Source organism: Oenanthe melanoleuca, chromosome 3 (genome assembly GCF_029582105.1).
Source record: "Oenanthe melanoleuca isolate GR-GAL-2019-014 chromosome 3, OMel1.0, whole genome shotgun sequence".
NCBI lineage: Eukaryota > Metazoa > Chordata > Aves > Passeriformes > Muscicapidae > Oenanthe > Oenanthe melanoleuca.
In genome coordinates, this window is record NC_079336.1 from 105422 (window position 1) to 133001 (window position 27580).

General features: G+C 54.8%; 2 protein-coding genes across 9 annotated transcripts; one reads left to right on the top strand and one right to left on the bottom strand.

The window, feature by feature from the left end:
- The first annotated feature begins 8078 nt into the window (after window positions 1–8078).
- Window positions 8079–18840, top strand: FNDC4 (fibronectin type III domain containing 4). Of its 7 annotated transcripts, none has more exons than XM_056487266.1 (7): window positions 8194–8282; window positions 12730–12848; window positions 13254–13369; window positions 13849–14053; window positions 14877–14966; window positions 16181–16314; window positions 17263–18840. In XM_056487266.1, the coding sequence occupies exons 2-7, from the start codon at window positions 12812–12814 to the stop codon at window positions 17296–17298; spliced, it is 618 nt and encodes a 205-aa protein (XP_056343241.1). In that variant the 5' UTR covers window positions 8194–8282; window positions 12730–12811; the 3' UTR covers window positions 17299–18840. The 7 variants fall into 7 exon arrangements, with proteins under 7 accessions (XP_056343243.1, XP_056343237.1, XP_056343238.1 ...); XM_056487265.1 differs by having other exon boundaries at window positions 8259–8282; window positions 12712–12848; XM_056487268.1 differs by lacking the exons at window positions 12730–12848; window positions 17263–18840 and adding an exon at window positions 17018–17173 and having other exon boundaries at window positions 8079–8282.
- A 1435-nt stretch (window positions 18841–20275) lies between these two features.
- LOC130250990 (low density lipoprotein receptor adapter protein 1-like) lies at window positions 20276–27544 on the bottom strand. Of its 2 annotated transcripts, none has more exons than XM_056487261.1 (9): window positions 27369–27544; window positions 25765–25907; window positions 25152–25264; window positions 24108–24222; window positions 23662–23734; window positions 23125–23237; window positions 22160–22218; window positions 21246–21283; window positions 20276–21083 (listed from the first exon to the last, which is right to left on the bottom strand). In XM_056487261.1, exons 1-9 carry the CDS (start codon window positions 27451–27453, stop codon window positions 20926–20928), a joined length of 897 nt encoding a protein of 298 aa, XP_056343236.1. In that variant the 5' UTR covers window positions 27454–27544; the 3' UTR covers window positions 20276–20925. The 2 variants fall into 2 exon arrangements, with proteins under 2 accessions (XP_056343236.1, XP_056343233.1); XM_056487258.1 differs by having other exon boundaries at window positions 21246–21286.
- Window positions 27545–27580: the final 36 nt, after the last annotated feature.

Here is a 27580-nt window from a genome sequence, read left to right on the forward strand (position 1 = left end):
TTGAGTGACATCACCTGTAAAATGTTGCCCTGTGCCGCCGCAGATATTTGGGAGCAGAGCCATGGCTTGGGACCAGCTCCTGGAGCAGTCTGGTCCTAAGTGCTTGCTCAGTGACCTTCATGGCAAGTGGAGGGTTAATGTCATCCTGGGATGCTGTGTGAGTCTGATGGTAGTAATGAAACCAGCACTAAGCATGACATTATTTCTTGATTGAAGTGTTGCTTGACTGTGAAAACCAGCTGCCTTAAAAATTAAGTAGGTCAATCTTATCATTAACATATAGTGGAATGAGAGTGAGATTGGAGGGGGTGGTGATTATATTGGACAGCTCTGCAGAGACATTAATTAGTGTAGTGTCCTCTTTTATGCATGCTGTATCAAGTCCAAAAGCCCATCTGAATTATGCTCAAAGGTCTTCTAAATCACGCTTTTGTTTTCAAAAAGTGCAGTTGCATCTCAGAAGCAAGCCTCTGTCTTTCATTGGAAGCAAAAGCCAGGTAGTTATTCAAACATAGCCTGCACTAAACTGTAGGATGGCCATAACCAGAGACGTGGTCCCAGTGGCTGCCTGGGGAGACAGAGCCAAATTAAAGGTTAGGAAAATCACAGCCAGTACTGTCAGCTTTTTTTTCCAGTTCTTCCTCATGGCCAAGGAGACTCTTGGCCCTCTATGCCACTGCAGCGTGGGCTGGTCCCTCATCTGCCCTTGGCTGGCCCTGCTGCCCATGGGCCACAGCCCAGCACTGCCACAGGCAGTGGGTGCTGCCCCGGGCAGGGACGGGTGGTTTCTGTAGGGCTGTTGTTATGGACAGCTCCATCCATGCTTCTCATGGGAACCAGAGACCAGCCCATGCAGCAATAAGGGTTACAGGAAGGAGGAGGGCTCATATGCAGAGAAAAGATGTGAACAGGAGACAAACTTCGTCTGATTTAAATACTTGGTAAAGAGGTAAGCCTCAAAACTTTTCCACACAGAATCATGGGTTGGAAGGGACCTTTAAACGTCAACAAGGCCAAGGCCCTGCCATGAACAAGGTTGTCTCCTTCTTGATCGGGTTGCTCAGAGCCCCATCCAAGCTGATCTTGAATGCTTGCAAGGAAGGGACACTCCCCATCTCTCTGGGCAGCCTGTATGTGTGTCTGGCCATACTCATTGTGAAAAACTTCTTCCTCACATATAATCTAAAATGACTCTTCAGTTTTAAACCATCGCTCCTTGTTCTATTGCACCAGGCCCACTAAATAGTCCATCCTCATCATTCTTGTAGGTTTCCTTAAGGCACTGGAGGGGCTCTGAGCTCTCCCTGGACCCTTCTCCTCTCCAGGTGAGCACCCCAGCTCTGCCAGCCTGGCTCCAGAGCAGAGGGGCTCCAGCCCTGCAGCAGCTCTGGTGCCTCCTCCTGTCTCACCCCAGCAGCTCCATGTACTTCCTGTGCTGAGAACCTCGGAGCTGAATAGCTTCAATTAGATTTTGCTGCCACTGCAATTGGAATTAAAAAAAAAAAAAAGACAAGGCCCTGGACCTCTTAAAAAAAACAAGAGTGCTATGCATTAAACTGGGTGATTGTTTTGTTGAAGGCTTGAGGAAGCATTTGGAGGAGACATTTGGTGTTTTCAGGGGAGTGAGGCCACTGGGGGAATCCTGCAGGGATCCACATTTACATTGGACTATTCAAAATGTTTCCCTCATGATACAGGAAGTAAATGGGCAGGGACTAAGGTCAGGTCTGAGGATTACATGGAGCAGTAAAAATTAAAAGATAACCACAAAGAGCATCTTAGAATACTGAGTGATTGGGAGATGAAATGGCAGATGAAATTTAGTATTATAAAATGAAAGGGCCCCAGTAACATCTATAAATTGCTCTTGCAGCCCCTCAAAGATGGTTTGCATTGGTGTTCAGAATGGGTATCTCCTGAAAGTCTACAGAATTACTTTATAACTTCTTACTGATTCTTTCCTCATCGAAACATCTCGCCATGCCACATCAAATACTGTCTTTCAAGATAGACTCCGACCACTCTGGCCCTGGCCCCTTCCCCAGCTGCTGCTGTGCAGAGTTCAGCAAAGCAGGGGGACCTTCCAGCCCACGTGCACTGGCTCCAGCACCTGCAACAGCACCTGCAGCTGAAGGGCAGCTCACATCCCTGACACAAGTGACTGGCTCAAAGGCCTGGGGATGATCTGCAGAGCTCCCTCCAGATGGGGTGGCTGGGTCCATGCCACCCAAGCAAGCCTGGCCTCTCCTGTCCCTGGCCACCTCTCATCACCAGCCACTTTGATGCAAGGACTACGGCAGAACAGCCCCTGAGCAGCAGAGGGAGGTTCTGTGACACCACTGCCAGGCCTGCTGCACACGTGTCTCTGTCACACCCTGCCCAGCCAGAGCCTTGTCTCACTGTTCTGTGTCCCTGGCAGCTCCCTGTACTGTGCCATGGAGACACGGACATCACACGGGTTTCCCCTCCTTCCCAGCCACCCTGACCCCGCACCTGGCCCTGTGGAGCTCTGACAGCAGTGCAGGTGGGCTCAGCACTGCACTGAGCAGAGACAGGCTGGCTGGCAGCCACAGACTCTCCCCTTTCTCTCATCTCTGCTCCCACATTATGGGAACAGTCACACAGTCAGCACAAGCAAACACAAGGAGCAGATCCCAGTGCTAGTGACACAGCTGCCAAATTACTTTGGCCCTGTCAGAAACAATGCCAGGGAGAGGGTGTCAGGAGAATGGCAGCAAGACAGCCCTTGAGATGGAGGAGTGGCTGCAAATGAAATCAACATTCCAGAGTCTCACACTGAGAGGACAATCAGCCCTGGTCTCCATGTGGGCCAAGCCAACATGGACTGAAGGTCTACCCCAGACATGGAACAGGCCATTCCAGTCTCTGCAGCAGCCATGCATATGCTTGGCAGCTGTCAGGCATCTCAAGAGAAGCTGTCACACATCCTCCTCAGTTTCATAGTTTCTAGGCTAAACAGCTCAGGCTAATTTAGGCTTTCACCATAGTCTGCTTTGCCCAAAAACTCCCTCTTAAGGGAATTGTATTTGGTTTGCATGACAGGGCTTTGGTAGGGGAGTGGGTTACAGGGATGGCTTCTGTGAGAAGCTTCTAGAAGCTTCCCCCATGCCCAGCAGAGCCAAAGCCAGCTGACCCCACGACAGACCTGCTGCTGGCCAAGGCAGAGCCCATCAGCGATGGTGGCAGTGCCTCTGGGATTTAAGAAGGAAAAAAAACTGTGCACAGCATCAGCCAGAGAGAGGAGTGAGGGTTTGTGAGAGCAATATCCCTGCAGTCCCCCAGCCCAATGCAGAAGGAATGAGAGGAGGTGCTCCAAGTGCTGGAGCAGGGATTTTTCTGCGGCCTGTGGGGTCCAGGCATAGCAGGGAGCACCTATAGCCCAAAACAGATACACACAGGAACAGACACCCACCTGCAGCCCATGGAGGAGCCCATGTGAGAGCAGAGGAAGAGTGTGAGGACCCTCCCCCTGAGAAGGAAGTGGTAGCAGAGACATGCTGTGATGACTTGATCCCATTCCCTGTCCCACTGCACTGCTGAGAGGGAGGAGGGAGAGAACTGGGGAGTGAAACTAAACTGAGGAAGAAAAGAGGGGTGGTGAGAAGATGGTTGTATGATTTAGTTTTATTTCTCATTACCGTACTTTGACTTGATTGGTAATAAATTAAACTAATTTCCAAAAACTGAGTCTGTTTTGCCCATGACAGTAACTGGTGAATGAGCTCTCCCTGTCCTTATCCCAATCCATGAGTGTTTCATTATACTTTCTCCTCCCTGCCCAGCTGAGAGGGAGAGAGAGCGATGGGGCAGCTTTGGTGGGCACCTGGTATGCAGCCAGGGTCATCCCAGTGAGTTTTCCAGCCCATCCCAGGTGAGTTTTGTCCCTCCCTGTAAAGCCCCTAAAAGGGACACTGAACCCAGAAGAGATTCCAGTACTACCAGGCAGCAGCTGGGGCATCAGAGCCAGAGCAGGTTTCTGGCAGGCTGTAGGTCCATCACAGAGGGCCGTGACAGCCCCATTTTGTGTGCAGCTGGTCACTAGAGAGCAGCATCTGCCTTGGGGTGCAGTGTTTGCCCAGGGCTCCCGTGCTCTTGGTGAAGGGGGTCAAGCTTTCCTGCCTCGCATTCAGTGCTCTGTGCTTTTACCTGAGCAGTAACAAATAAACTTCTTTCCCACCCCTTCTTTCCGGGGGTGGGCTTTGATAGAGCTGCTCATCAAGTCCATCAGCTGTGTGTTCACTGACCATGACAGTGCTGGACACTTTCACAGTTGATAGACCGGCCAGATCACTTTGCAGCTTGACCAGGCTCTCGGCTTTGGTGGCTTTGTGCGTGTAAATAATCCGGGAAAGGGCTGAGTGGTAACACTGTTATGAGTATATTGACACACAGGAAACTCACATCTCAAACACCATATGCTGTCTACTTGTCCCATATTAAAAGGGTAAAAAAGAAATGATCAGCTGTGAAAGATGAGCAGGGCCTGCTGTGTTGCAGATGGTGCAGTGCAGATAGATAGCAAACTGCTATTACTTGTTTCTTACAATAGAAGCTAGGAAGTGCCAGAAGTAATTGGGCATCTGGTCTAAATGCAACAGAATAAATTACTTTTCACAATGCATATAATTACACGGCAAAACTCTTGACTTCACAATACCCTGTGATAATAGAAAGTATAAATGTCTGTTCTTGGGCAACTGAATTCCCCAAATCCAATTATGCAGCAGATGGTAAAAAGATGCCATCACAAAATAAATAAACAAATACAAAAGGAGAATGAGGAGTTATTAATTATAAGTGTGCATTAGTGACTTGCAGATTGACTTTCCACATTTAATAAAGTTCATGAAATGTTGATAAAGTGCTGAGATCCATAGACTGGTGACAGGTCTGAGTCTGATCCTTGGCTGAGGACAATAGGGGACTTCCCTGCAGCAGCTTTATAGAAAATATCTGTGGTTTGCTGTACATTTGCCCTCCATTACTATTATTATCACAGAGAGTCGGTGTGTTAATTCCCACTTCTATGGGAGAGAAATGGGGGATACAGCAGCCAGCACAAAGACATGGCAAAGTGTATGGAAATGAACCCTCACAACAGCTTTGGACATTTCCTTCAGTGGACATGGAGACAGCTACTGGGAAGCAGCAGCCAGGAAGCCCTGGAGAGGGGCACGGTGGGCAGGCACAGGGCTGGTTGGGAGACAGGGTCTGGGGGTGCAGGGGCAGCTCTGGCATTCACACCCTGCCCAACCCTCCTCTGGGCCAGCCAGCCACTGTTTGAAGGGCTGTGCTCACCAGGAAAAGGACATCTGAGTCACAGCTGCAGCTGCCAGCTGCTTCCATAGGCACAGCTAGCTCACAGCTGGCCATGGGAGGCTCTGAAGCAGGAAAAGGGAGCAGCCAGAATATGGGGGAAACAATTTCATGAGTGTTGTGTCCCAGGAGGAGAATGGTCACAGAGGTCCAGGACCCCCGGGGCAGGACCCAGCTATTGCAGATCATGTCGTGATTTCATAAATCAGAGAATGCTCACCTCACACTTGTTAGCAGCGAACTAAAGCTTAGATTAGGGACACAAAATCCATGCATCCTTTGTGGGTTTCATTTAATCAATAACATTTATACACTATGAACTAGTGTATAAAGGTTCTGCACAGGCATATCATCAATCCAAACCTGTCCCAGTGGCAAAGGTCAATTCCTGATGTGCTGGGAGTCCTTGCTGGTGTATCCCTCTGATGTGCAGAGGAAGATGACTGCAAGGTGATGTGATGCCGGTACAGGAGGCTCCTGCATCATGGGCAGGACATTCTCTTGCTGCCAACACCTCTCATATTTGCTAGGGGCAGGCTGGGACTTTGGAGCCTGCAGGCCAGGCTGTAGAGGTGAGGCTGGGATCTCAAGGCTGCTGCTGGATTTCCCCACTGAATTCTAAGTACAAGGCATTGCAAGGCATATAATACAATTTGGATGCATTAGTTCCTGATTTGTGATTGCAAATTGAATTTTGCCTGGCCAAAATCCCAAATACTCAAATGATAATTAAATGTGTGTGGAGAGTTTGCACTCTCAGTATTTATTATTTATAGACTGAACCCATAAATGCAAATGCCATCACCTGCTCCTAAAGCACACCATGCATCCTGTGCACAGTCACTGAATTCCCAGGATTGTCCTAAGTGGAACAGCATGTCCTTTCCCTGATCAGCACTGATCTGGAAGATGTGTGAAGCCTGGGACAGCCAACAGTGATGCATGCCTAGGGTGATCAGACACAAAATTCCCCAATCACAGCATAATTCACATCCTGCACAAGCAATAGGGCTGCACTCTGGAGCACAGGGCAGAGCCTGAACCACTTTTAAGTAGTTCGGGGGAAGGATGCAGAATAAACACAGTGCTAATGGTTACCTGTTTCTGCTATAAAAAAATGTCATTACTCACTGATATCTAACACTAACAGCACTGAGCTTTTCAAAGAATGTGTCTGAGCACTCCTGTGCAGGCCAAAGCAGTGCTGGGCAAGCCAGGGATCCTTGCCTGGTGGCAAAGACGGGTTATGGAGCAACAACATCAACACCAACAGCTAGCTCTGCAATAACCAAGTGGTTCTCACAGCAACCAAGTGAGAATGGACCTTGCAGAGAAGATATAACTGGCAAGCTGTTCCTGCAAAACCGCTTGCAGTCACAGTTTTACAGTTGCCAGCTCTACCCTTGGCTTTCCTGAAGTTCCCTAAAGCAGATAGAGGGAGAAGGAGCTTTGAAACAGGACTCTGCTGGCAAAGCAGTATCAGGCTCACCCTCCCCCTCACTAGTGTGGACTGCAGCAGCAATGAAGCTCAGCACGGGAAAGAGGCAGTTCTGATCTGCCAAGAGCATCTGAAAAGCAGCATTGAAAAACCCAGATGGGACCATTTTGATCACCTCACCTGCCATGCAGTTGCAGAGTGAACATAAATTCTGACAAGCTTCAGTTTGCCCTTAGCTGGAACTTGCCTTTTACACCCAGGCACTGCAGGTTAAATCCTTCGCATGGCAACGTGACTACCCTGGTCTTCCACAGCTCTTCCCAAAGCACAGACCAATTCCCCAATAACCAGGAAAAGCCTTTTGAAGTGACCAAGCAAAGACTTTCAGGGGCCCTATGGATGTCTGTGCCCACGTCTGCACACATGCACGCACGGATGTATTTCTGCTGTGGGCTGACCTCATCCAAGGGCACGGTCTGAGCCAGCATTTGGGTCCCGCTCTGCTACACAGCAGGACAACACAGCTGCAGCCAAGGACATCAGCTGGACAGAGAGAAGCCTCAGGAGTTCCCAAGTCTGCCCAAAACCACAGCTATCCTGAGCCACCTAGTAGCCCCTTGGAACCATATATTCCATCTTGGCTTGACTCCTCCTTTCAGTCGGCATCGCTCACAGAAAGTAGTAGGTTACTGCTGTAATGTAATGGAGGATGATTTGGGTTCTTTTTCTTATTACTCTACTGCTTCATTAGGCACACCCACGGCGCTGCCTTTCCTGGGGATGGGGCAGACCGCATGCCTGTGTCTTCAGGCACACGTGGAGGAGCACCCTGGAGGGTCAGAGCACCCCCAGGTGCAGAGGAGCTGTGGGACCGTTCCGGGGGCACCAGCCCGGATGTCGGCACCTGTCGGTGACCAGTCGTGACAGCAGCGCTGCTCGCTGCCATGTGCGTGACCGGGGCGCAGGGGACGCGTGCGGAGCCTCCCGCTCCGGGGAGAGGGGCTCTGGGGTTACTGGGGGTACAGCATGGAAACGGCGCTGGGAGCTGCTGGGGGACAGCACGGGGAGAACGGACGGTCACGGTACCCTGCCCGGGGGTGCAGCCAGCGGCGGGGCCTTGGGGGTACCGGAGAACGGTACCGGGAGCGGCGTGGCGGTTCCGGGGGTCCGGTACGGGTGGGGGCGGTGCGGGCGGTTCCGGGGACAGGCTCGGGGGCCGGGGGCGGCGCCGGGCGCTCCGGGGCACGGCTGAGAGGCGGCGCCGGAGCCGCCGCGGTGCCGGAGCCGCTGCGGTGCCGCTCGGGGGCGGGCCGGGCCCGGCGGCCGTTCCGCCCCCCCGCGCTGCGGCCGGGGCTCGGCCCCGCTCCGTCCCGCGGTGCAGGGAGCCGGGCCGGTGCCAGGGCCGCCGCCCGGCCGGGCCGCAGCCCGACCGCCATGGCCCGAGTCTCGGCGATGATCAGCCCGGTCCTGGTGCTCTTCGGCTGCGACCTGTGTTTCGTGCGAGCCAGTAAGTGCGGCCGGGCCGGGTGGGCGCCGGGGCTGCGCGTCCCCGCCGGGCGCTCTCCCTGCTGCGGGCTGCGGTCCTGGCCGGGTACCCGCGGATACTCGCTGCGTCCCCGGCGTGGCCTTCGCCGCGATCCCCGAGGACTCCTCGGGCACCCCTGGGGCGCCGCGGCCTCCGAGCCCCCTGTGCCTTTGTCCCTTGCCCGGGGCGCGGAGCCGCCCTGCCCGGGCTGCCGGCGCTGCGGGGCGCAGCGGGGAGCGGGCGCTGCTCGGAGCGCGGCCCGCGTCCCGTCTGCCCCAGGGAGCTGCTGCCCCGGGCAGGGACACTCGGGGCTGGGGCCGGCCGGGGGACGGGGATCCTGCCCCTTCCTGCCGGTGTTCGCGGAACGTGGGGCTCAGTGCGGCCGGGACACCGCTGTCCTTGTGTCCTTTGACTCGCCGGGATGGCCCGCTGTCGGCAGCCGCTTCCCGCTGTTTGTCCCTCGACTGAGATGTCAAATCGAATTGCGAGTACCAGACGTGTTCTGCTACATTCTGCCGTGTTGCAAAACACGTACTGACGGATTCAGGAAGAGATGCAGTCAGGGATGTTAAAAAGGGGCCACTTATTTTTAGATGTGCAGTCTGGTGCTTACTCCCTGCTGCAGCAGTAAGTAATGGGCAAACATCTGGGTGCCCTTGAGCAGTAGCCCCAAGGGCATGGGCCGAGGGGCAGGGGTGGTCCACTCTCCGGATCACGGCTGGATGGGGAGGGCACCGGTGGAGCCGTGCCCCGTCCCTCATCCCTCTGCAGCACCATGTGCTGTTGCCAGCGTGATCCCTTGTGAAGGGTGTGTGTTGGGCCCCCTTGCTGAGCCATGGAGCCAGGACGCATGGCATATCTGGTCCCAGGTCCAGCTGCCCACCAGCCATCCCTCCTACTGCCCTCTGACCATCCCTTCAAGTGCCCACTGACCACCCTCCCAGTGTCCAGGCACAGGCTGCAGTGCTGCTAGCTCTTCCCACCCCTTAATCAGACCCAAAAGGACCATGCTGCTGTACAGACAGGACAAAACCTATGCCAGGCCTTAAGTAAGTGACTGTGCTTTCTGCAAGGGTGCCCCTTTTGTAATATGGCTTTAATAAAAAGTGAAGCTGGATCATTTATAAGTAATGTAGAATCATTAGCAGTTAATGCATTGAGCTAAACAGTGGCACACTTTTCCCAGAAAGCCCAGCAGCATTTTGACTTTATAGCCAGAATGTGTTGGCTACAGAGAGCATGATTTTTTGGAGCCCTTGCATTCACAGACCTTTATGGCAACAGCTCTGGCACGGAGCCGCTCTGATTTCAGGTGCAGAGCAGGCTGGACAGTATTAGATGAAATATGGGGATTATACACCAAGCTTTGTCCTTTGGAGGTCTGGTAAAAACTTTGAGGTCTCAACTTGAATTTCATAGAATCCTGGAATGGTGTGGTTTGGAAAGGACCTTAAAGCCCATCTCATTCCACTCCCCTGGTATGTGCAATGACACCTTCCACTATCCCACGTTGCACCAAGCCCTGTCCAGCCTGGCCTTGAGCACTTCCAGGGATGGGGCAGCCACAGCTTCTCTGGGCACCCTGTGCCAGGGCCTCACAGGAAACAATTTCTTTCCAATATCCCATCTAACCCTGTACTATCTAACCCATGTAACTCAGTACCAGGGCAGTGTCTCAGCATCCCCAGCCTGAAAACCTCAGCTGGGACAGGCTGGGTGTCTCGCAGAAAATTCCTGAGCAGAGCTAAACAGCTGCTACAAACTCCATCAACAAACTTCTGTGTCACAGAGATGTCAGACCCTGTCTTTAATTTCCTCATGTACCCTTAAAAGGTTGGTAGTCAGACTGCCCCCATCACGCATATTCAGGACTCTTTAAATTCTGTCAGATGTATCCTGTGAAGCACCATGTCCTGTTCTTGTCCCGAGGCCAACTGGCAGGGTCTGGTCATATCCATGGTATTAAACTCATGAGTTCCAAAGAGGGAGGCACATCAGTGCTACCTGTGAGCAATGGTTTTCTGGCCTAGTCCCAGCCATGCCCATGCTTTGGGCACATATTGGTTGGTGCAGACCAAATCAGATCTTGGACCAATCTCCTGCGCTGGTTTCTTGGGCTGTTCTGACCCCGTTATATCCACTAGCACAAACCTAGCTAACTGCCTAAGCAGGGGTAACCTAGGACCATTGTTCTTATGCTTGAAGACAAGCAGAAACGTGCAGCCCCCCATATACCCATCTTTGAAATGCCTGTGTCTGGGACAGCTCAAGGGAGCAGTTGTTTGCTGGCTCAGGGTGCTGCCTGAGCTCAGCTGTTAGCTGAGCAGCTGACCGGACACCAGCCATGGCTGGGGCGGAAAACCATACAAGGATTGAAAATGGCCCTGTGGAAAAGAACCTGGGGGTACTGGTTGACACTAATTAAACATGAACTGGCCAAGAAAGCTAAGAGCATCCTGGCTTGTGTCAACAATAGTGTGGCAGCAGGACCAGGGCAGAGATATCCCCCTGTGCTGTTCACTGCTGAGGCACCTCGAGTCCTAGCTGCTCACAGCAAGAGAGACATCGAGGGGCTGGAGGTGTCCAGGGAAAAGAATGGAGCTGAGGAAGGGACTGAAGCACAAGTCTGGTGGGTGGCTGACAGAGCTGGGGGAATTCAGACGGGATAAAGGGAGGCTCAGGGGGGACCTTCTCACTCTCTACAACACCTTGACAGGATGGTGGAACCAGGTGGGGATTGGGCTCTGCTTTAACAGGTGACAGGACGAGGGGAAGTGGCCTCAAGTTGCGCCAGTGGAGGTTCTGGTTGGGTATTAGGAACAATTTCTTCACTGAAGGAGTGGTTAAGCATTGGACAGGCTGCCCAGGACTATAGTGGATTCACCACCCTTGGGAGTGTTCAAGAAATGACTGGACATGACACTTTGCAATATGGTTTGGAGGGCATGGGTTATTCGGTCAAAGGTTGGATTTGATGATTTTGGAGGTTTTTCCCAACCACAATGATTCTATAATTTAATCTACAGGAAGCTCAGCTCCTGTGCTGACAATACATACACCCTGGGCAATGGACAAGGCTGGGTCTGCAGCTTTGTTCAGCCTGTTTTGCTGTTGGCTTGTAGGTAAGCAGGGCGTATATGCAGACAAGGCTTAGATTACCTCCCTCTTATAGATTAGGGATGAACCAGATCCCCAGAGGCAAAACTCTACAGAGACACACTCTCTGTGGGATAAAGAATGTTTGAGTGTGTCTTTGAATCCTTTCCAGTTTTCCAGACCCCTCTTCTGAAGGAGAAAAACAGAACCCTGTGGTGTCCTTGTCTCTGGCGATCGTTCTCTCCTAGTGGTGTGTCAAACTTCTGCAAACACACTGAGTCCCAGGGTCTCTCTTAGAATCTGTTTTCTAGGCTCTCCTCTCTCTTTTAATTGCCCTTGGCAGACCACAACCCTGAATTTCTCAGAGCAGGAACCACAGCCTTCCTTTGGTTTGATCTGAAGCTGGGTGTATTCAGACATGAATGAATGCACTTAAACAGCTGGCCTGCAAAAATCACCTTTTTTTGCAGTCACTCTAATGGGGTTGTTGTTGGTGTCACGGTTGTCCTTTCTCTTGTTCTTAGGTGCCTCCTGGAACTATTTTGTATATAAATCACAGCACTGACCCTGTAGCCCTAGCTGCTACACAGGCAGCTTGTAGAAGGTCACTGACCTATGTGTGGGAAGTGAGAACACACAAACAGCAGCTTCAATATTTTTCATGTGCTTCTGTGTCTAGCTTCCAGACAAAATTTGTCTTTTTGTGCAGGACTGTGTGGGATCCTGTTGTGCTCTTAGTGCTGTGAAATCTCAAAGTGGCAATGATGCAGACCATGGGTCAGTTAGGTTGTTTTTCCATAGAATAGCAATGGCCAAGCATTGCTGCCAGCTTTGCAGCCAATGACACTGCACTGCTGGTGATGCCCAAGATTTTTAGCTTTTTATATTTTTCATATATTTGTGGCTATGTAGATTGTTAATCCATGGGTGTAGCTTCTAGTACTTTTCCTTTCTTCCCTACATTTAGGAACAATAAGCTAATCTTATAAACACATTTCTAAAAATATTGCTCAGTCTTATTCTAAGAAGAGAACCAGCTACAAGGACACTCTGTTTTCCAACCAGAATCTGGACCAGGCATAACAAAAGTGGAGCAAGAGAAACTTCTGGACTGCTCCCAGTGGGACAGGACCCCAGGAATTATTACCTAACTAATTAACCTTTTAATTGGACTATATATGATAAGTATACTAATCAACTAGCCTTATAAAAATTGTAGCATTACTACACCACATACAATTTTTGCCATATTGTGTACCTGAAAGCTTTCAAGTAAATATTTGCTTATATATTCACTCTTAATGTTGTAGGGAAGATCTATTCTGTTTTCCAGGTGTTACTGGGACAGCCAGCTCTGCCTTCGGCATTGGCCTTTCCCCGTGCCCGGGAGCAAGGAGTAATTCCAGGCAGAGGAGATGGCCAAATTGAGTCGTAGAGTGTGTTTATTCCAAGGTGCCCCATTTTTCTGTCACAATCAATATATCATTGCTGTGTCTGAGCTGCTTCCTATGCAGTTCTGGGTGTGCAGTTTGTAGCTGCCCCATCCATGGGGCAGCCCCAAACTCTGCACCTGCTCACTCCTCGTGCACAGAGTGGGCAGCTGCCTGCCAGCCCAGGAAGCACCGTGCCATGCCTGTGTTGCTGCTGGCAGGGCTCAGGCTTCTCCCTCTACTATGCCACTCATCTCCTGGGGATGTGTTCACCAGGGAAGGTGCTCCCTGTAGCCCTAGCCAACGTGCTGCCATTGGCAGGTGTTGGAGAGGCCCCATGGTGATGTGCAGGGCTGAGTGCCTGTTCTGAGACACCTTCTTTTGCCTCTTTCCTGTGCCTCGCCGTGGTCCGTGCCTGGCTCACCAGACAGGCCACCGTCCCCTGTCAACGTGACTGTGACCCAGCTGAAGGCAAACTCTGCCACGGTCTCCTGGGATGTACCAGAAGGAGACGTGGTCATCGGCTATGCCATTCTACAGCAGGTATCCAGGATCTGTCCCCAGGGGACTGGGGACACTGATTACCAGCATGCTGCTATGTCAGTCCCTTTGCCGCAGTCCAGGGCGCCTCTGGCATCTGCCTGAGGATATCTCTGCTGCTGGGCAGCCCTTGCCAGGGTGCCCCACCTGAGCCATCCATCCTGGTGGGAGGCTGTGGGCTGCATTGGCTTCCCTGGGATTTCTCTGGGTAAGGATGGTCATGGAGTCAGCCATGACATAACCCTGCTTTGCTTGCCTTGCTCCACCTATGCAGCCCTGGATGAGGGTAGCTACTCCAGGGAGATGTCTGGCTCTCAGGCCATGCAGGCATGCTGAATAGGCAGTGCTGGCCAGTCTGGCCCTCCCTGGGGTGGGTGGCTGCCTGGGAAGGGAGGAGTGAGGGCACAGCCCTTCAGCTGGAGGCCTGTGCCTGGTGCAGCTGGAAGCAGCCTCCTGGGGCTGACAGCTCCTTCCTCTGGCAGAGGCAGGACGGACAGATGCAGCGCTTCATCCGTGAGGTGAACACCACCAACCGTGCCTGTGTGCTGTGGGACCTGGCAGAGGATGCTGACTACATCATCCAGGTGCAGAGCATTGGCCTGTATGGGGAGAGCCAGGCTAGCAAGCGTGTCCACTTCCGCACCCTGAAGGAAACCGACCGCCTGCCTTCCAACAGCTCCAACCAAGGTGAGGCACCTCCTGCCAGCTCGCCCAGGTGCTGCTGGTGGGGCCACACGTGAAGGCCTGTGCAGCAGACAGGCAGGGATTCAGCAACCAGTGAGGAAGGTGCTGCACTGAGCAACACGTTGCTGGGGATTGTACAGGCTGCTGTTGTGTCCACTACACGCCCACAATAATGTCCCCAAGCCATTGTTTGCAGCCCTCCTATCCCACGTCTTGGCATCTAGTCAGCTAGGCAGACTGGCCAGGACAGCTGCTGGGGCCTGCCCAGCTGCTGCCTGTAGGAAGCCAGTGCTGAACAGACTCTCAGATCTCCCAATCTGCAGGCCACCAAAGGACAAATGACAGAGCGCCATGGTCTCCCTTACTGCTCATTTCTGTGTTGCCTCGAGTTGCCTACATGCTGGTCGATGAGAATCCAGGAATCCAAGAGAGATGATGCCCACAGAGGGCATGGGAGTCTGTCTCCAGCGCTAACCATGAGAAGGGTCTTGAGTGTGGCAGGGCAAGCAGATGGCTGACTTTCATCAGAACTTCTGTGTTAAACTGACCTGACCTGCCCTGGTCATTGTAGAGAGAGACCTTAGTGATTACTTGCATGCATTGTGCAGTCCCTGCATGACCCCAAACAAGCTGTTGGAATCCCTGACTACCTTTCTAGCAAGGATGGTTTATCTGACACAGGAAAGCCGCAGATAGGATGTCACCCCACACCCTTCCTTGTTTGGGGGAGGTGGGCTTCTCTCCTTTGGAGTTTCTCAGATCCTCCAGTGTTGCTGTAGTGAGAGGGTGTCTGCTGCCAGCCCTGCTTGGGGTCTCTTCTCTGCAGGTGACATCACCATGGAAGGGCTGGACAAAGACCGGCAGCTGCAGACAGGCGAGATTATTATCATTGTGGCTGTGCTACTCATGTGGGCAGGTGAGTGCCACAAGCAGTGTTCTGGCAGGCTGAGGCACAGGTACAGTCCATGGTTCACAAAGAGTACGTGGCTCAAGACAATGCAGAGGCACACTGGTGAGGGTCTGGCACCCTTTCTAGTAAGTCCATTGAGTCTCTATAGGTCCTGGAGCCAGTGGGGTAAAAGGAGCAATTGCAGCCACTGCTCAGCAGTAATTGTCTGGAGTATGTTGAAAAGCAGGAGACGGAATGGGACCTGGAATTACAGGGTGAGAGCATTGCAACTGACAGTGGTGATTGTGTTGCTTGGCCCTTAGATGTTGTGACTGGTAAAACTACTGCACTGGCTGGTAGAGGGTGTGCCTCAGTCTGCTAAAGCTGTAAAGTGGGTAATTTGCCCTGTACCGAACAATTAAAGCCAGTGCAGGCAGCAGGCTGCCCTGGGAGCTTGAGAGCCTAGGACGTAAGATCAGTTCCTGACAGTGGCATGTGCAGCTGCTGTGAATGGGAAATCATTGATCCCCTGCTCCCCTCCCAGTAAATGTGGATTCTGTAGTGGCATCTTGCAGAAATTTCTCCTTGCCCTGACCTTGACACTTTCCTAGGGCACTGGAAAAAAATCCAAGATGATTGCTGGTAGTTTACACCTGGCACAGATTGATGTGTCAGGGTGTCAGCTGGGAGGAGTCAGGCCCAGTCTGTGTGTGCCTGTGTGTTATCTCACACACACTGGGGGTTGAGTGAATCCAGCATGGTCACACCTGGGGGCATTGCTCCAGACTCCTGTGTCCAGGGCTCCTAGGTGGGACATGCTGCATGAGAGGCATGCTGTGAAAGCATGACAGAGTGACTGACCCCACAGCCAGTTTGCACAGACGAAGGCAAAGGCTGGCTTTTGTGAGGGTCACAAGCACCAGCTCAGTAACTTTACTGCCTTGCCAGAGGCACTCCAAAACCTACGCAGCTGCCCACTGACCTCACTGTCCCTGTTTGAGTGCCTCAGCTTCTGCCTTCGCTGAGTGCTGAGCACGTCAAGTGTGGTCCAATGGCCTTAGCCACATCCATGCCCATCTGCCCAAGGAAACTGGCCACACGTGCAGAGGTAGCTGGGGTGGTGCAGGCTGATGCAGGTGGGTTTGCAGCACCCCAAGGAGCCCTGGGCACAAGTGCCCTGCAGCTGGGATGCTGAGGCAGCCACTGTGGGGGAGTCCTTCATCCAGTCTGTCTTTGGGCAGCGGTGATCGCCCTGTTCTGCAGACAATATGATATCATCAAGGATAACGACTCCAACAACAACAAGGAGAAGACAAAGCCGTCCTCAGAGCACAGCACACCAGAACGACCAAGTGGAGGGCTGCTGCGGAGCAAGGTGAGTGAGGAGGCCTGGCAGGAGGGATGGCATGTGCTGTCTGTGGGGCTTGCAGCCTGGACACCATCTAGCTCACTCAGAAATGGAAACACCCTGGCTTGTGCCTTCTCTGAGGGCTTTTAGGGTTCAGTGAGCCCTGGTTTCTGGGGCAGTGTATGTGCCCCATGGGTGATTGCAGGAGAAACACTGGAAGAGACAACGAGATACAACAGCTGGGATAGCTCTTGCATTGCAGGGTGATACCTGACCTCTGACTGTAACAGACCCCTGCATCATGCCTTTCCAAGGCTGCGCCTCTCCTGCACTGATGGACAGGTCTGGCTCCTGCCTGTTCAGGCAGGAGTGGACATGCTAGGCACTGTTCTCATGGTTCCTGCACTGGTCTGTCACTGCTCACTTTCTGCCTTCACTGCAGCTCTAGGTCATCACCACACAAGTTATTCCAGAGCCCCTCCTCAGCCTGATGGAAGTGCTGCGCCAGGCTGTGGATGGGGAGGGAGCAGTACCTTAATTTGGCTGTTCCTCAGCATCTGACATTTCTCCCTTTGTTACCTGCCAAAGATAGTGATTTATAGCCCTGATGCTTTAATGGGACCATATATTAGGGCTTTGCTTGTGTCTCATCTGCTGCCTCTGTCAAGAGTGGGAACTCCCCTCACTGTGCTGCCTGACTGCCCCACTGATTCCACATCTTGGTTTCCAGCAGATGTCAGGAGCAGAAACTTCTTGTTTGGACTTCAAGTCCCCAGTTCCCCTCCTCCAGATTTTTCAGCTTGCTGATTACTCTTTGCCAGAGAGATCCCTCCTCTTGGATCCCTGCTCCAGACTGACCCTGCTGTACTGAGCTCTGCTGGTCTTGATGCCTGCCGCAGGCTGAGGGGCTCTGACATCAGGTCTGATCCCAGGGGTGCAGCAAAGCAGGGCCTTAATCAGATTTTTCTCTCATAGAAGAAATCGCCCTCAGTCAATATCATCGAGGTGTAAGTGCAACACCAGCTCTGCCATCTGGGATCATCTGGGTGTCCTGCCAGAGCCAAAGCAGGCCTTGGAAGAAGAGGCAGCACCAGGCGCACAGCCTGGAACTCAGCATGCGACAATCCACGTCATCAGAACTCCACTTTCCTGAGGGCCCCTGTCCGGGATGTGCATGGAGCCAGCTCCCGAGCCGTGCATGCAGAGCATGGCCCTGCCCATCCCGCACACCTGGCCGCCCTCCCCTGCCTGCGGGCAGCACGGAGCTGGGGACGGGGGGCTGGGAGGGAGCCAGGGGGAGCCCCTGGGCCTGAGGGGAGGCCATGTCCCTGTGGGCGTGAGGGGAGGCCATGTCCCAATGGGCCTGAGGGGAGGCCATGTCCCTGTGGGCGTGAGGGGAGGCCATGTCCCCGTGGGCCTGAGGGGAGGCCATGTTCCTGTGGGTCCGAGGGGAGGCCATGTCCCCGTGGGCCTGAGGGGAGGCCATGTCCCTGTGGGCGTGAGGGGAGGCCGTGTACCCATGGGCCTGAGGGGAGGCCGTGTACCCATGGGCCTGAGGGGAGGCCATGTCCCTGTGGGCGTGAGGGGAAGCCGTGTCCCCATGGGCCTGAGGGGAGGCTGTGTACCCATGGGCCTGAGGGGAGGCCACATCCCTGTGCCCGGCTTGGCCAAAGCCCTGGTGCAGCTGTGCCACTGTGCCTGCCCAGCATCGGGGGCTGACCTTGCTCTCAGCTGCCTGTTTGGCCTGGGGGTTGCTCGCAGAGAGCAGGAGCTGCTCCCCTCAGGGTCCCGGGGCTGGGGGAACAAGGCAGTGCAGGCATTGCCCGGCTCTGCCAGGATAGCTGTGGCCAGGACAGCTGTGGCCAGGTGGTTGGAGGGCTTGTCCTCAGCCAGCACAGGGGATGAGTGGATTGCTGCTGGAGAACAGGGCTCCACTGCACCCTGTCATGGTCATGCAGGGACTTCAAATTCTCTGTGTAGTGCAGAGGACAAAGGCACGAGGGATGATGAGCTGGTGCTGTCACAGTGCCTGGCCAGCCCGCAGAGCCTGCAGCTGGGCCAGGGAGGACTGGTGGAAGCCCCACAGGGCTGGGCAGTGGGCAGTGGGCAGTGTCAGGGCATGGCTGTGGCCGTGCTGTGTCCCCAGCAGGGCTCAGTGCTGGCACATTCAGGATGGCTGAGGGAAGCTGCCAAGCACTTTTTGAGCAGCACAGTGCCTGTGCTGCCTGGAGGAGACAATGTGGTGAGGCCTGCAAGGTCCCAGCTGGAGGGAATGGGGTGAAACAAGGAGGCTCCCTGGTGCCCTGGCTGCTGCTCTTCCTCCATGCTCTGCTCTGCAGCCTGCCACAGACAGGCTCTGCAGCCCTGGACTCAAGCACCACAGGATCCAGCGTCTTCCAGAAATAAATCTCCCAGTTAAAGCACTTTCAGGACTTTTCCTTCCAGGTGCTGCTCAGCTCCTGCTGCAGGACTAGGTGGGGGAGGGACAGGATAAGCAACTCCTGTGGCAGGGTCTTTTCAATAAAAGCATCCTGGCTCAAAAGCAGCATCAGAGCTGCAGGTCTCTGCGTGTGTCCGTGCCTGCATACATGTACAGTGCTTGAATGCATGTGTCCTGGCGCACAGGAGATGTGCTGTGCAGAGCTGGAGGTCCTCCATGGTCACCTCACGCCCTTGAGGGAGACCTGCTGCTGCTGCAGCTGCAGGCTGGGCCACCTGCAGGCTGTCCCACTGAGGGTGGCACCATGGCACAGACATCCCAGCAGCAGCGCCGACAAGGGGGACAAGGTCTGACCCTGACAGGCTGCTAGCCAGAGGGCATGTGCTGCTGCTTGCTCAGGTGGGGAGAGCGGTACCTGAGGGGCAACAGCACCATGACAGGGGGATGCAACTGCTGCTGGGCTGTGACCTGGGCTGCAGGGAGCACGGCCACAGCTCCAGAGACACAAACACCTTGTTTTGCCTGTTAGCTCTTTTTAAGGAGGTACATTACAAAAACTAGAGCTGTCAGGGGAATTCAAAAGTTTTAAGGATGTTCTAGTGCCCTGGAAAATATTTAGAAGTTCTGTCTTGAATGGCATAGCAGACATGCCTGCTATCATGAGATTTTTAGCCAGGCCAGAGGCACACACAATGAATCAAAGGAACAGACTGTGTAGCAGAGGTGAGGAACTAGAGAAGGCACAAGAAAAAGTCAAAATGCAGAGGTTTTGACCAAATAAAAAAAGGAACACATGTCTATAAATGTAAAATCAGGTTGTGTTGTTGAGGGAAAAACTCTGTCTCTCTGAAAAAAAAACAAAAACCAACCAATCCCTCCTCCAAAAAAAACAAAAAAAAAAACCAAAAACCAAAAAAACAACCAAACAAAAAAAAACCCAAACCAAACCCAAAATCACCATTTCTCAGACTGGCGGTGCAGGAGGGCAGGGAAGTGCAGAGATGAGTGGTGGAAGCTGAGGGCCTGACAGTGACCTGTTCACCCTACGACCCTCAGTCATTCTGAACTCCCAGCTGAGGGAGAAAAGGCATGAAACCACATTCAATGTGTAAAACCTGAAGTGAAAACAACTGTGCACAGCTCCTGACTGATCCATGGCACCCAAGGCCTCCCAGTGCCAACGGCACTTGCTGAGACTGGCCCTGCCACCCTAGCTGCAACCAGTGACCAGGGCTCAGCTGGGAGGTCAGTGCCACCAGCCTGAGAAGGGCAGCTGTGCAGAGATGTGGCAGGAACTCAGCAGTGAGAGTACTGGCCAGAGCACAGCCAGAAACTTGCCAAAGAAACTAGACATGCTGCAGCCTCCCCTGGTACATCTGGGGAAGGAAACCAAGTGCATGGCTTGCCTCTGTAGGGCACAGCTGGGGTGCAGCAGGCCACAGACACTTCAGAGCAGTTGGCACACAAGGGCTTGTGTCTGCCCTGGCCTCAGTGTGGTCAGCATCAGCTCCTGTCAGTGCAGGTGACATTCACAGGTGCTCAAGACACCAGTACAGCACAGCCTGAACCTGCTCCTCCCAAGCCAGAGAGGCAGCCTGGGCCCTGGCAGCCCTCAGCTGAGGAGGAACTGTTCCCTCAGGGCTCACAGCCAAGGAAGAGTGGGAATTCTAGGCTCCAGGAGCTTGGGCATAACAGGCAGTGCAGGATACACAGCACCCTGCATGCTTATGCATGGCACCCATGCAGCATTCAAACCCAAATGACAACACTAAAAAACTCAGTTTATTTCTCTATAAAGGCAGAGCTTTCCTTTAAAAACCAGGCCATTTCACTTGTGAGAGGGTATGGGGCTGAACAGCAGGGGCAAGGCCTTCATCAGGCACTGCTCCAGGCCAAGAGCTGTTGCTCCCTGAGGGTCAGGCAGGCTCAGAGCAGGCAGGGAGGTCCTGCACGGCCTGGTAGCGAGCAGAGCGAGCAGTGTGGGACCCCAGCCTGAGCTGGGAGCAGCTGCAGCTCCAGGCGGCTCATGCAGGGGCGCAGCACAAGGAGCAGCTGTGGCAGCCTGTGCACTCCACGCAGCAGTGCCAGCAGCCCCCGTGCCGGGAGGGCAGCACCAGGGCAGCGGCGGGCACTGGCTGGCCCACGTGCAGGCACAGGGTGAATCCTGAGTGGCTGGTCCATTGTCGCAGAGATTTGGCTTAGCCCAGGGGGGTCTTGGGGCCAGCAGTCCTGGGGCCAGTGCTGGGGGAGTCCCCAGCCCCTCCCAGCACCATCCAGCTGTCCGGGGGTGGCCCCAGGCGGTAGCACAGTAGCTGTGCTGTAGGAGAGCTTGATGGGGCCACAAGAGTTATTAGTTCTGAAAAGTGAGAGAAAGGAAGACATGGACCATAAGGTGTATGGCTGGGAGCCCAGCACAGCCTCTGAGGGGAAGCAGATGTTCCCAGGTGTGCATCAGCCCCCCCTTGTCTTACAGAGGACATATTGGGGAATGAGCCAATGCAGCACTGAAGAAACTTACCTGCTGTGCTGTGGGCTCCCCTCCCCAGCTCCTCCATGCTGCTTTGGAAGAGAACACAGCATCCATCATACCCCAAGCATGGCCTCCTGAGAGCCACGGCATGCTCGTGACCCTGACATGGCAGGAATGGCACAGCAGCAGGTGCTGGCAGTGGAGAAGGCCCTAAGCCCCCTTGCTACCAAACTCTTCCCAAGCCAGCCTGTCCCCAGATTGCAAAGCTCTATCTCATTCCCATCAGGAGCCCCATGTCCAAAGGGGGGTGCTTTGTTGGGTACACGTACAGCTCCAGCCTGTGCACACACTGGTTCCCAGGTGACACTGACTCAACCCAGGCTGGGTGCCTGCTGCCATGTACATGGAGAACAGCCATGATAGAATGGGCCTCCCAGGCACAGCACCTGCACTTCTGCACACCTGCAGGTGGACTGTGCCATCAGCTCCTCCCCAGCACAGGACAGTCACCATCAAGCTCAGCCCACAGCCCCAGTCCACGCAGAAGTCAGCATGACCAGGCACTCCATCCAAGTGCCAGAGAAATCAGTGGAGTAGAGGGGCAACTGAGTCCCTGTGAGAGGCATGTCTGGACAGGCTGGCCTCAGCAAAGACTAGCAGAAACAGAGTAAGAAACATTTCTAGGTGCATCCTGGGGGTCAGCATCTGTCCCCCATATCACTGCTGCAAAAGCTGGACTGCATGCTCTGCTCCTCCACCACTCGACCCTCTGTTCACTTGAGCTCTCAGCTGATGGAAGCAGACAAAGACCAGGAAGTTTCCCCCTTGGTTCCATGCAGCTCTCCTCCACGATCCCACCATGCCCATGGCCCAAGCAGCTCCCTTGCATGGGGCACAGAGAAGGCAACAAGACAGGGTTCATCAGAGAGATCCCTGAATACAAGCAGCAGCCTGCCACCTACCCAGATAAGGTCTGACTGACATTATCATCTTCCTCCTCCTCCTCCTCCTCCTCCTCCTCCTGGCAAGTAAACAAACAAAAACCCACCATGACATCTCATTGTGTGGGCAGGTCTCTGCCAGGAGCAAGGCTGGGCTGCTCAGACCCTGTCTGGCCCCTTCACAAGACAGTTACTCCCCAGGCACAGCACAATGGTTTCCAACAAGCAGTGGGGGAAAGGCTAGAGTGCTGGGCTGCCAGAACCCTCTGGGCTTGGTCACACAGCCCACAGCTCGACCCATGTCCCCTGCAGGTGCAAAGCCCCAAACATAAGCTGTGAGTATGGACCATGCTGACAGAGATAATGACACAGTGCACCTCTGCCCTGGGACAGTGGTGGGTGGGCACACCCTGCAGCTGGAGGGGCAGGCAGGGAATACCAGGAGCAGCCTGCACACAGGTACAACCCCAAGCACTGCCAGGCTGGACTCACACTGGAAGCATGAGGCCAAGGACCAAGCATCCAGAAGCTCCTAGACAGGGACACAGTGAGACCAGTATGCCAATGCTCCAATTTCTGGGGCCATGCAGGAGGTGCAGTGCACATGGGCTGGGCTGAGCCTTAGTTCTGGCTGGCAGGATGATGACCCAAGGGTCCTCTCCTTCAGAGGCAGCTCTCAGCCCAGTCATGAAACCAGGTGTGCAGCCCAGGTCCCTGTGTGACAGGGCCAGCAGAGCAGGGCTGAGGCTGCAGCAGTGCTAGGGCTGACAGCAGAGCTCCTGGAACACAGACACCAAGGAACTGCACCTGCTGTGTGAGCCACACAGCACAGCACACCTCCTCACATCAGGCTGCCATGTGCGATGGGGCTGTGCAGGTGTCAGCTGGGCTCTGGGAGGGCAGGAGCAGGAGCTGCAGAGGGTCACTCTGTCCCTGCTCTAATTCCAGACAGCCCTGGGCTTGGGCCTGACTCGCTCATACTGTACCCCAAACTGGTGTGTGAAGGGAGCACTCCCTGGGGGGGCTGGCTCACGGGGTCTGCCAGGCTCACTGCTCTCCAAGACACATGAAGGGTGAAGGGGCTGATCCTGCCTAGAGCCTGGGACAGGGCAAAAGCAGCAGAGTTAGTGCCTGCAACCTGCAGAAAGCCCAGCTGGGAATGTACAGGCAAGACTGTGGGAGAGGAACAGGGAATCTCTGCTGTGCTGGCAGGAGGGTGCAAACATGGGTGAGGGGTCAGTGCTCATAGGCAGGTACCACCAGGCCCTGAGCTGGCCTACAGCTCAGGCAATGCACAGCAGTTCAGCAGAGAGAGCAGGTACACCTCCCACCCCAGCCAGAGATGGGGGAGTGGCAGAGGACACAACATGAGGACAACACTCTCCCTGCCTGGTGTTCCACCAGCCAGGCAGCAAGCCATGAGTCCCCAAGAAGGGACTCCACACAGCCCAGGACAGGGTCCCACTCCAGAGACACTGATTCCAGAGCTATGCAGAGAGATACAGCTAAGAATTTCCTCCTACCTGCATGTGTTGCTTCCCAGAGATCCAGTGCCATCTGAAAGGCCTGGGCCACAGTCAGAGTAACAGCCTGGGCCTGTGTACATGAAAGAGAGGGAATGTCTGCTTCCACCTGGACCCTCAATCCAGGAAAACCCCATTGCCATGAAATCTGAGACCCACCCCCAGCACCCCTTGCTGCCTTTCTCTGCAGAACACACAGATGGAAGGCCAGAGCTGAGTTCTGTGTCTGTTGCCTCTGGGGGCCAGCCACCCCGAAGAGCAGATCTCAGGTGCTGGGAGGAAACCCCCCTTTGCTCACTCCCTGCCTGTGCAGCACACTTGCTCCCCGGCTCCAAATCCAGCTGAGGTTCACAGAGGTAATGGCCTTCTCTCGCTGAAGGGAAAGGAAGCAGGCCCTTGCTCCCACCCATACCTTGCAGAGCCAAGAGCAGAAGGCATGTGCTTACAATCTTCTTCTTGGGTGAGAGGAAGGCATGGCACTCCAGTGCCCCGCTCTCCTGGCTCTGGGCAACGTAAGCAAAGACTTTGTTCTGCAGCTTGTCTGTTGTGCAGTAGGAGATCCTGTGGGCAGAGAGGAGCTGTCAGGACAATCCAGGATCTCGGCATGGGACTTCTGCTGGACTCCCAGCACATCAGTAAGCACTGCTTCTGCACTGCAACCTGAGGCTTTCACCTGCCTGAGCTGACCAGGCAGCCCAAACCCCCAGCGAGGGCCAGAGGCTGCCTGGTACCTGCAGTAGTTAAGAGATCACTACATTCACAGGCACTCCCATCCCAGAGAGTCTTGTAGTTTTCTGATGGCCAGCTCAACCCAGTGTGTGAACTCAAGCATTGGGACAAGAGAAGCACAGAAGGGTGGGTGATTGCCTCCAAGGACACAACTGGAGGTCAGGCAGAAGGATAGTGTGACCTGGCACATCAGCTCTGGTGCTGAGACTTCCATTTTGCAGCAAAGAGATGTCCTGTCTCTGCTTTCCATCCAGCCACCAGACTGCACACTTAAGTGCCCTCACACCCAGCACCCACACACATCCAACCCAGCCAAAGGACAAGGGGCAGGAGGAGAAATCAACATCAGCTCTCACACTAACTGCCTTTAGCCCACTCAAATAAGCTGCAGTTTCTGGCACCCTGCAGCCAGAAGGGTAGTCCCACGGCAGTGGAGACAGACATGCACTCCTGTCCTAACTCTGGGGCTTTCCAGTCACGAGCCTCAAAATCCTGCTGAATGCCAGAAGAGACAAGCAGGGCACAGGGAGGTGATGGATGGGCTGATGAATTCAAGGCCACCCTGTAGGACCCTGCCTACACTCAGCCTTAGGCAGTGCTGGGAGCACAGCAGAGAGGGCACAGGCCTCAGGGAGCCCAGGAAAGACCTAAGCTTGAAGGTGCTGCTGACAGAAGGCTCAGCCCTCCCTGGCTGCTCAAATTCCCATCAGTCTTTAGCTGGCTGCTGGGGAACACCCAGCCCACACCCATGACATGCCCACCTGTAGATGGAGATGTTCTCCACCATCTCCTTAGTGTCTGCATCCTGCAGTGAGATGCCCCTTGGAGACACTGTCAGAATCACCTTCTGAAACTTGCGAGCTCCAACCCGTGCCTGGCAGTGGAAAAACACCAGCAATCTCTCTGCAAACCTGGCAAGGGTCTTCACCTCACCCCCCTGCTGGAAGGAGCCCTGCAGACTCTGTATAGCATCACCCACTTGGATACTTGCTGCAAAGGCTCCTGCTGTGGGGATGGGACAGCAAAGCCTGGCAATCAGGCATGCCCTGCACAGAACACTCTTCAATTCTGTTAACACTACTGTCACACAGACAGGAAGGGGCAGACCCCACCTCTCCCAGTACTGCACCCTCCTCTCAGTGCTGTGGCAGGCACAGCTCTGCTCCCAGCCAGGTTCAGGTGTGGGAGCAGGGGGCTGGGGCTGTCCTGCAGGAAGACAGCACACAGGCAGACACCAGTAGCCTCCTGCAGCACCCTCCTCTTGCAAAGAGCACAGTCCCCCACTGGAGTTCAGGGCTAGGACACAAGCACTTCCTGGAGTGCAGGGGCTGGGCTCCGACCCCAGCACACCAGGGCCCCAGGACTGGGTCTCACCGTGGCCACGATCCTGCGGATGGCAGCAGCAGCCATGTCTTCTCCTTTTGGTTTTTCTACCAGAGTCATGCCCAGATACTTGAGGGTGAAGCACATCCCCTCAAGCAGTGGCTCCTGCATATCAGCCCAGCTCTCAGGAAGCTCTGCAAAGACAAAAGCCCTTAGAAGCCATGTGCCAGCAGCCCCCCAGCTAGTCCTGCCAGAGCCACCCCACCCATGGCTCCCAGCAGCAGTGCTGCTCCCTGCCCCCAGCAGGACACTCTCCTGGCTCTGTGACACTCTCATAACAGGAACAGGAGTGGGCAGTTCACCCTCTAGCCCTGGAAGTCCAAGCTGTGTCAGCACAGACAGCTCCTGCATATCTGCACAGGACTGCTGCAGCCCTCATTGCTGTCTGCAGAAACCTTGCGTTCCTGGGTCTCATCTGCTCATCTGTTTCATTACAAACAAAATGTTCTCTGTAGTGCATTCATCTCAGCCACCTGAGCTGCTGGCACACCTGAAGAGCAGCAGCATTCACTGCCACGCTCAGCTCAAATTCCCAGACTGGCCCAGTGTAAGCAAAGACAAACCCCTTGGCAAGTCATCTACAGCAGGCTGCCTGGGCAGGGGCAGCTTAGTCAGCACTTGTGATCCAAGCTGAGGTGACTGGGAAGTAACTGCACCACAGAGATGCTTTGTTAAGGAAGAGATGGGAATTGCCAAGGTATGTACCTGCTCACACTAAGCTAATGCTTTTCAGGGTTATTTTCACCTCTTCCCTGGGATTTGCTCCCTGAGCATTACTGGCACACTTGCAGAAGGGTCTAACTCATAATTGGAATAATCTGAACCCACAGGGAAATCAGGAGACCTTATTTGCACAGCATACTCTTGCACAAGGGACAACTATCAGGGAGGCTGCCTGGCATCATGCAGGTAGCAGTGACTCCACCCCGGGCAGTAGAACCCCGTGTGACTCCAAACTCTGAGGACAGTCCATGTATACCAGGGCTGCCAGGGCAAGTGCTGCTGCTCCAGCAAAGCCTTGGGCAGCTGACTGAGAACAGCCAGACATGGCCCCGCTGTAACACAGGGTGCCTGCGGGGTCATGAAATCATGGAGTGGTCTGGGTGGGAAAGGACCTTAAAGCTTATCCAGTTTCACTCCCGTGGGCAAGGACACCTTCCTCTAGACCGGGCTGCTCCAAGCCCCGTCCAGCCCAGCCTTGAACTCCTCCAGGGGTGTGTCCGTGGGTCGGTCTCGGATCCTGCCGGGCCGCAGGCAGCACGGGCTGGCCTGGCACACTGACGGAGGACGGCGGAGGTGCCGCTACAGTCCAGCGTGTTCCAGCGCCTGGCACGGGCGGCCTCGAGCCACAAACGGGGCAGGAGGCGACAGCCCGGGCAGCGCGGCAGGGAGGGCTGGGCGAGAAGCGGCAGCGCCCCGGCCCCTTCGGCCCGACCCCCTCACCTCCCCGAGCCCTGCTGCCCCACGGCCGCTCCCGCCCCCCAAGCCCGCAGAATGCCCGGCAGCAGGCAGCGGCCGGATTCCGGCTGCGCCGAGCTGCGGGCTGCCCGCCCGGAGCGATGCCCGGCCCCGACCCCCGCACCCTCCGCACTCACTGCGCCGCCGGCGGAGCCCCAGGCCGTGCCGGGCGAGGCGCGGGCTCCGCAGCACGGCGCGCCCCGCCGCACGCAGCGCCTCCATAGCGGAGCGCGATCGAGCCGAGCCGTGCCGATCGATCCCCGCCGGTGTACCGGGGGCGGTCGGTCCCCGCGGGCTCGACGCACTCGCGTCAGCGCGGCGGAGGCGACGGCGTTGCCGCGGCAGCGGG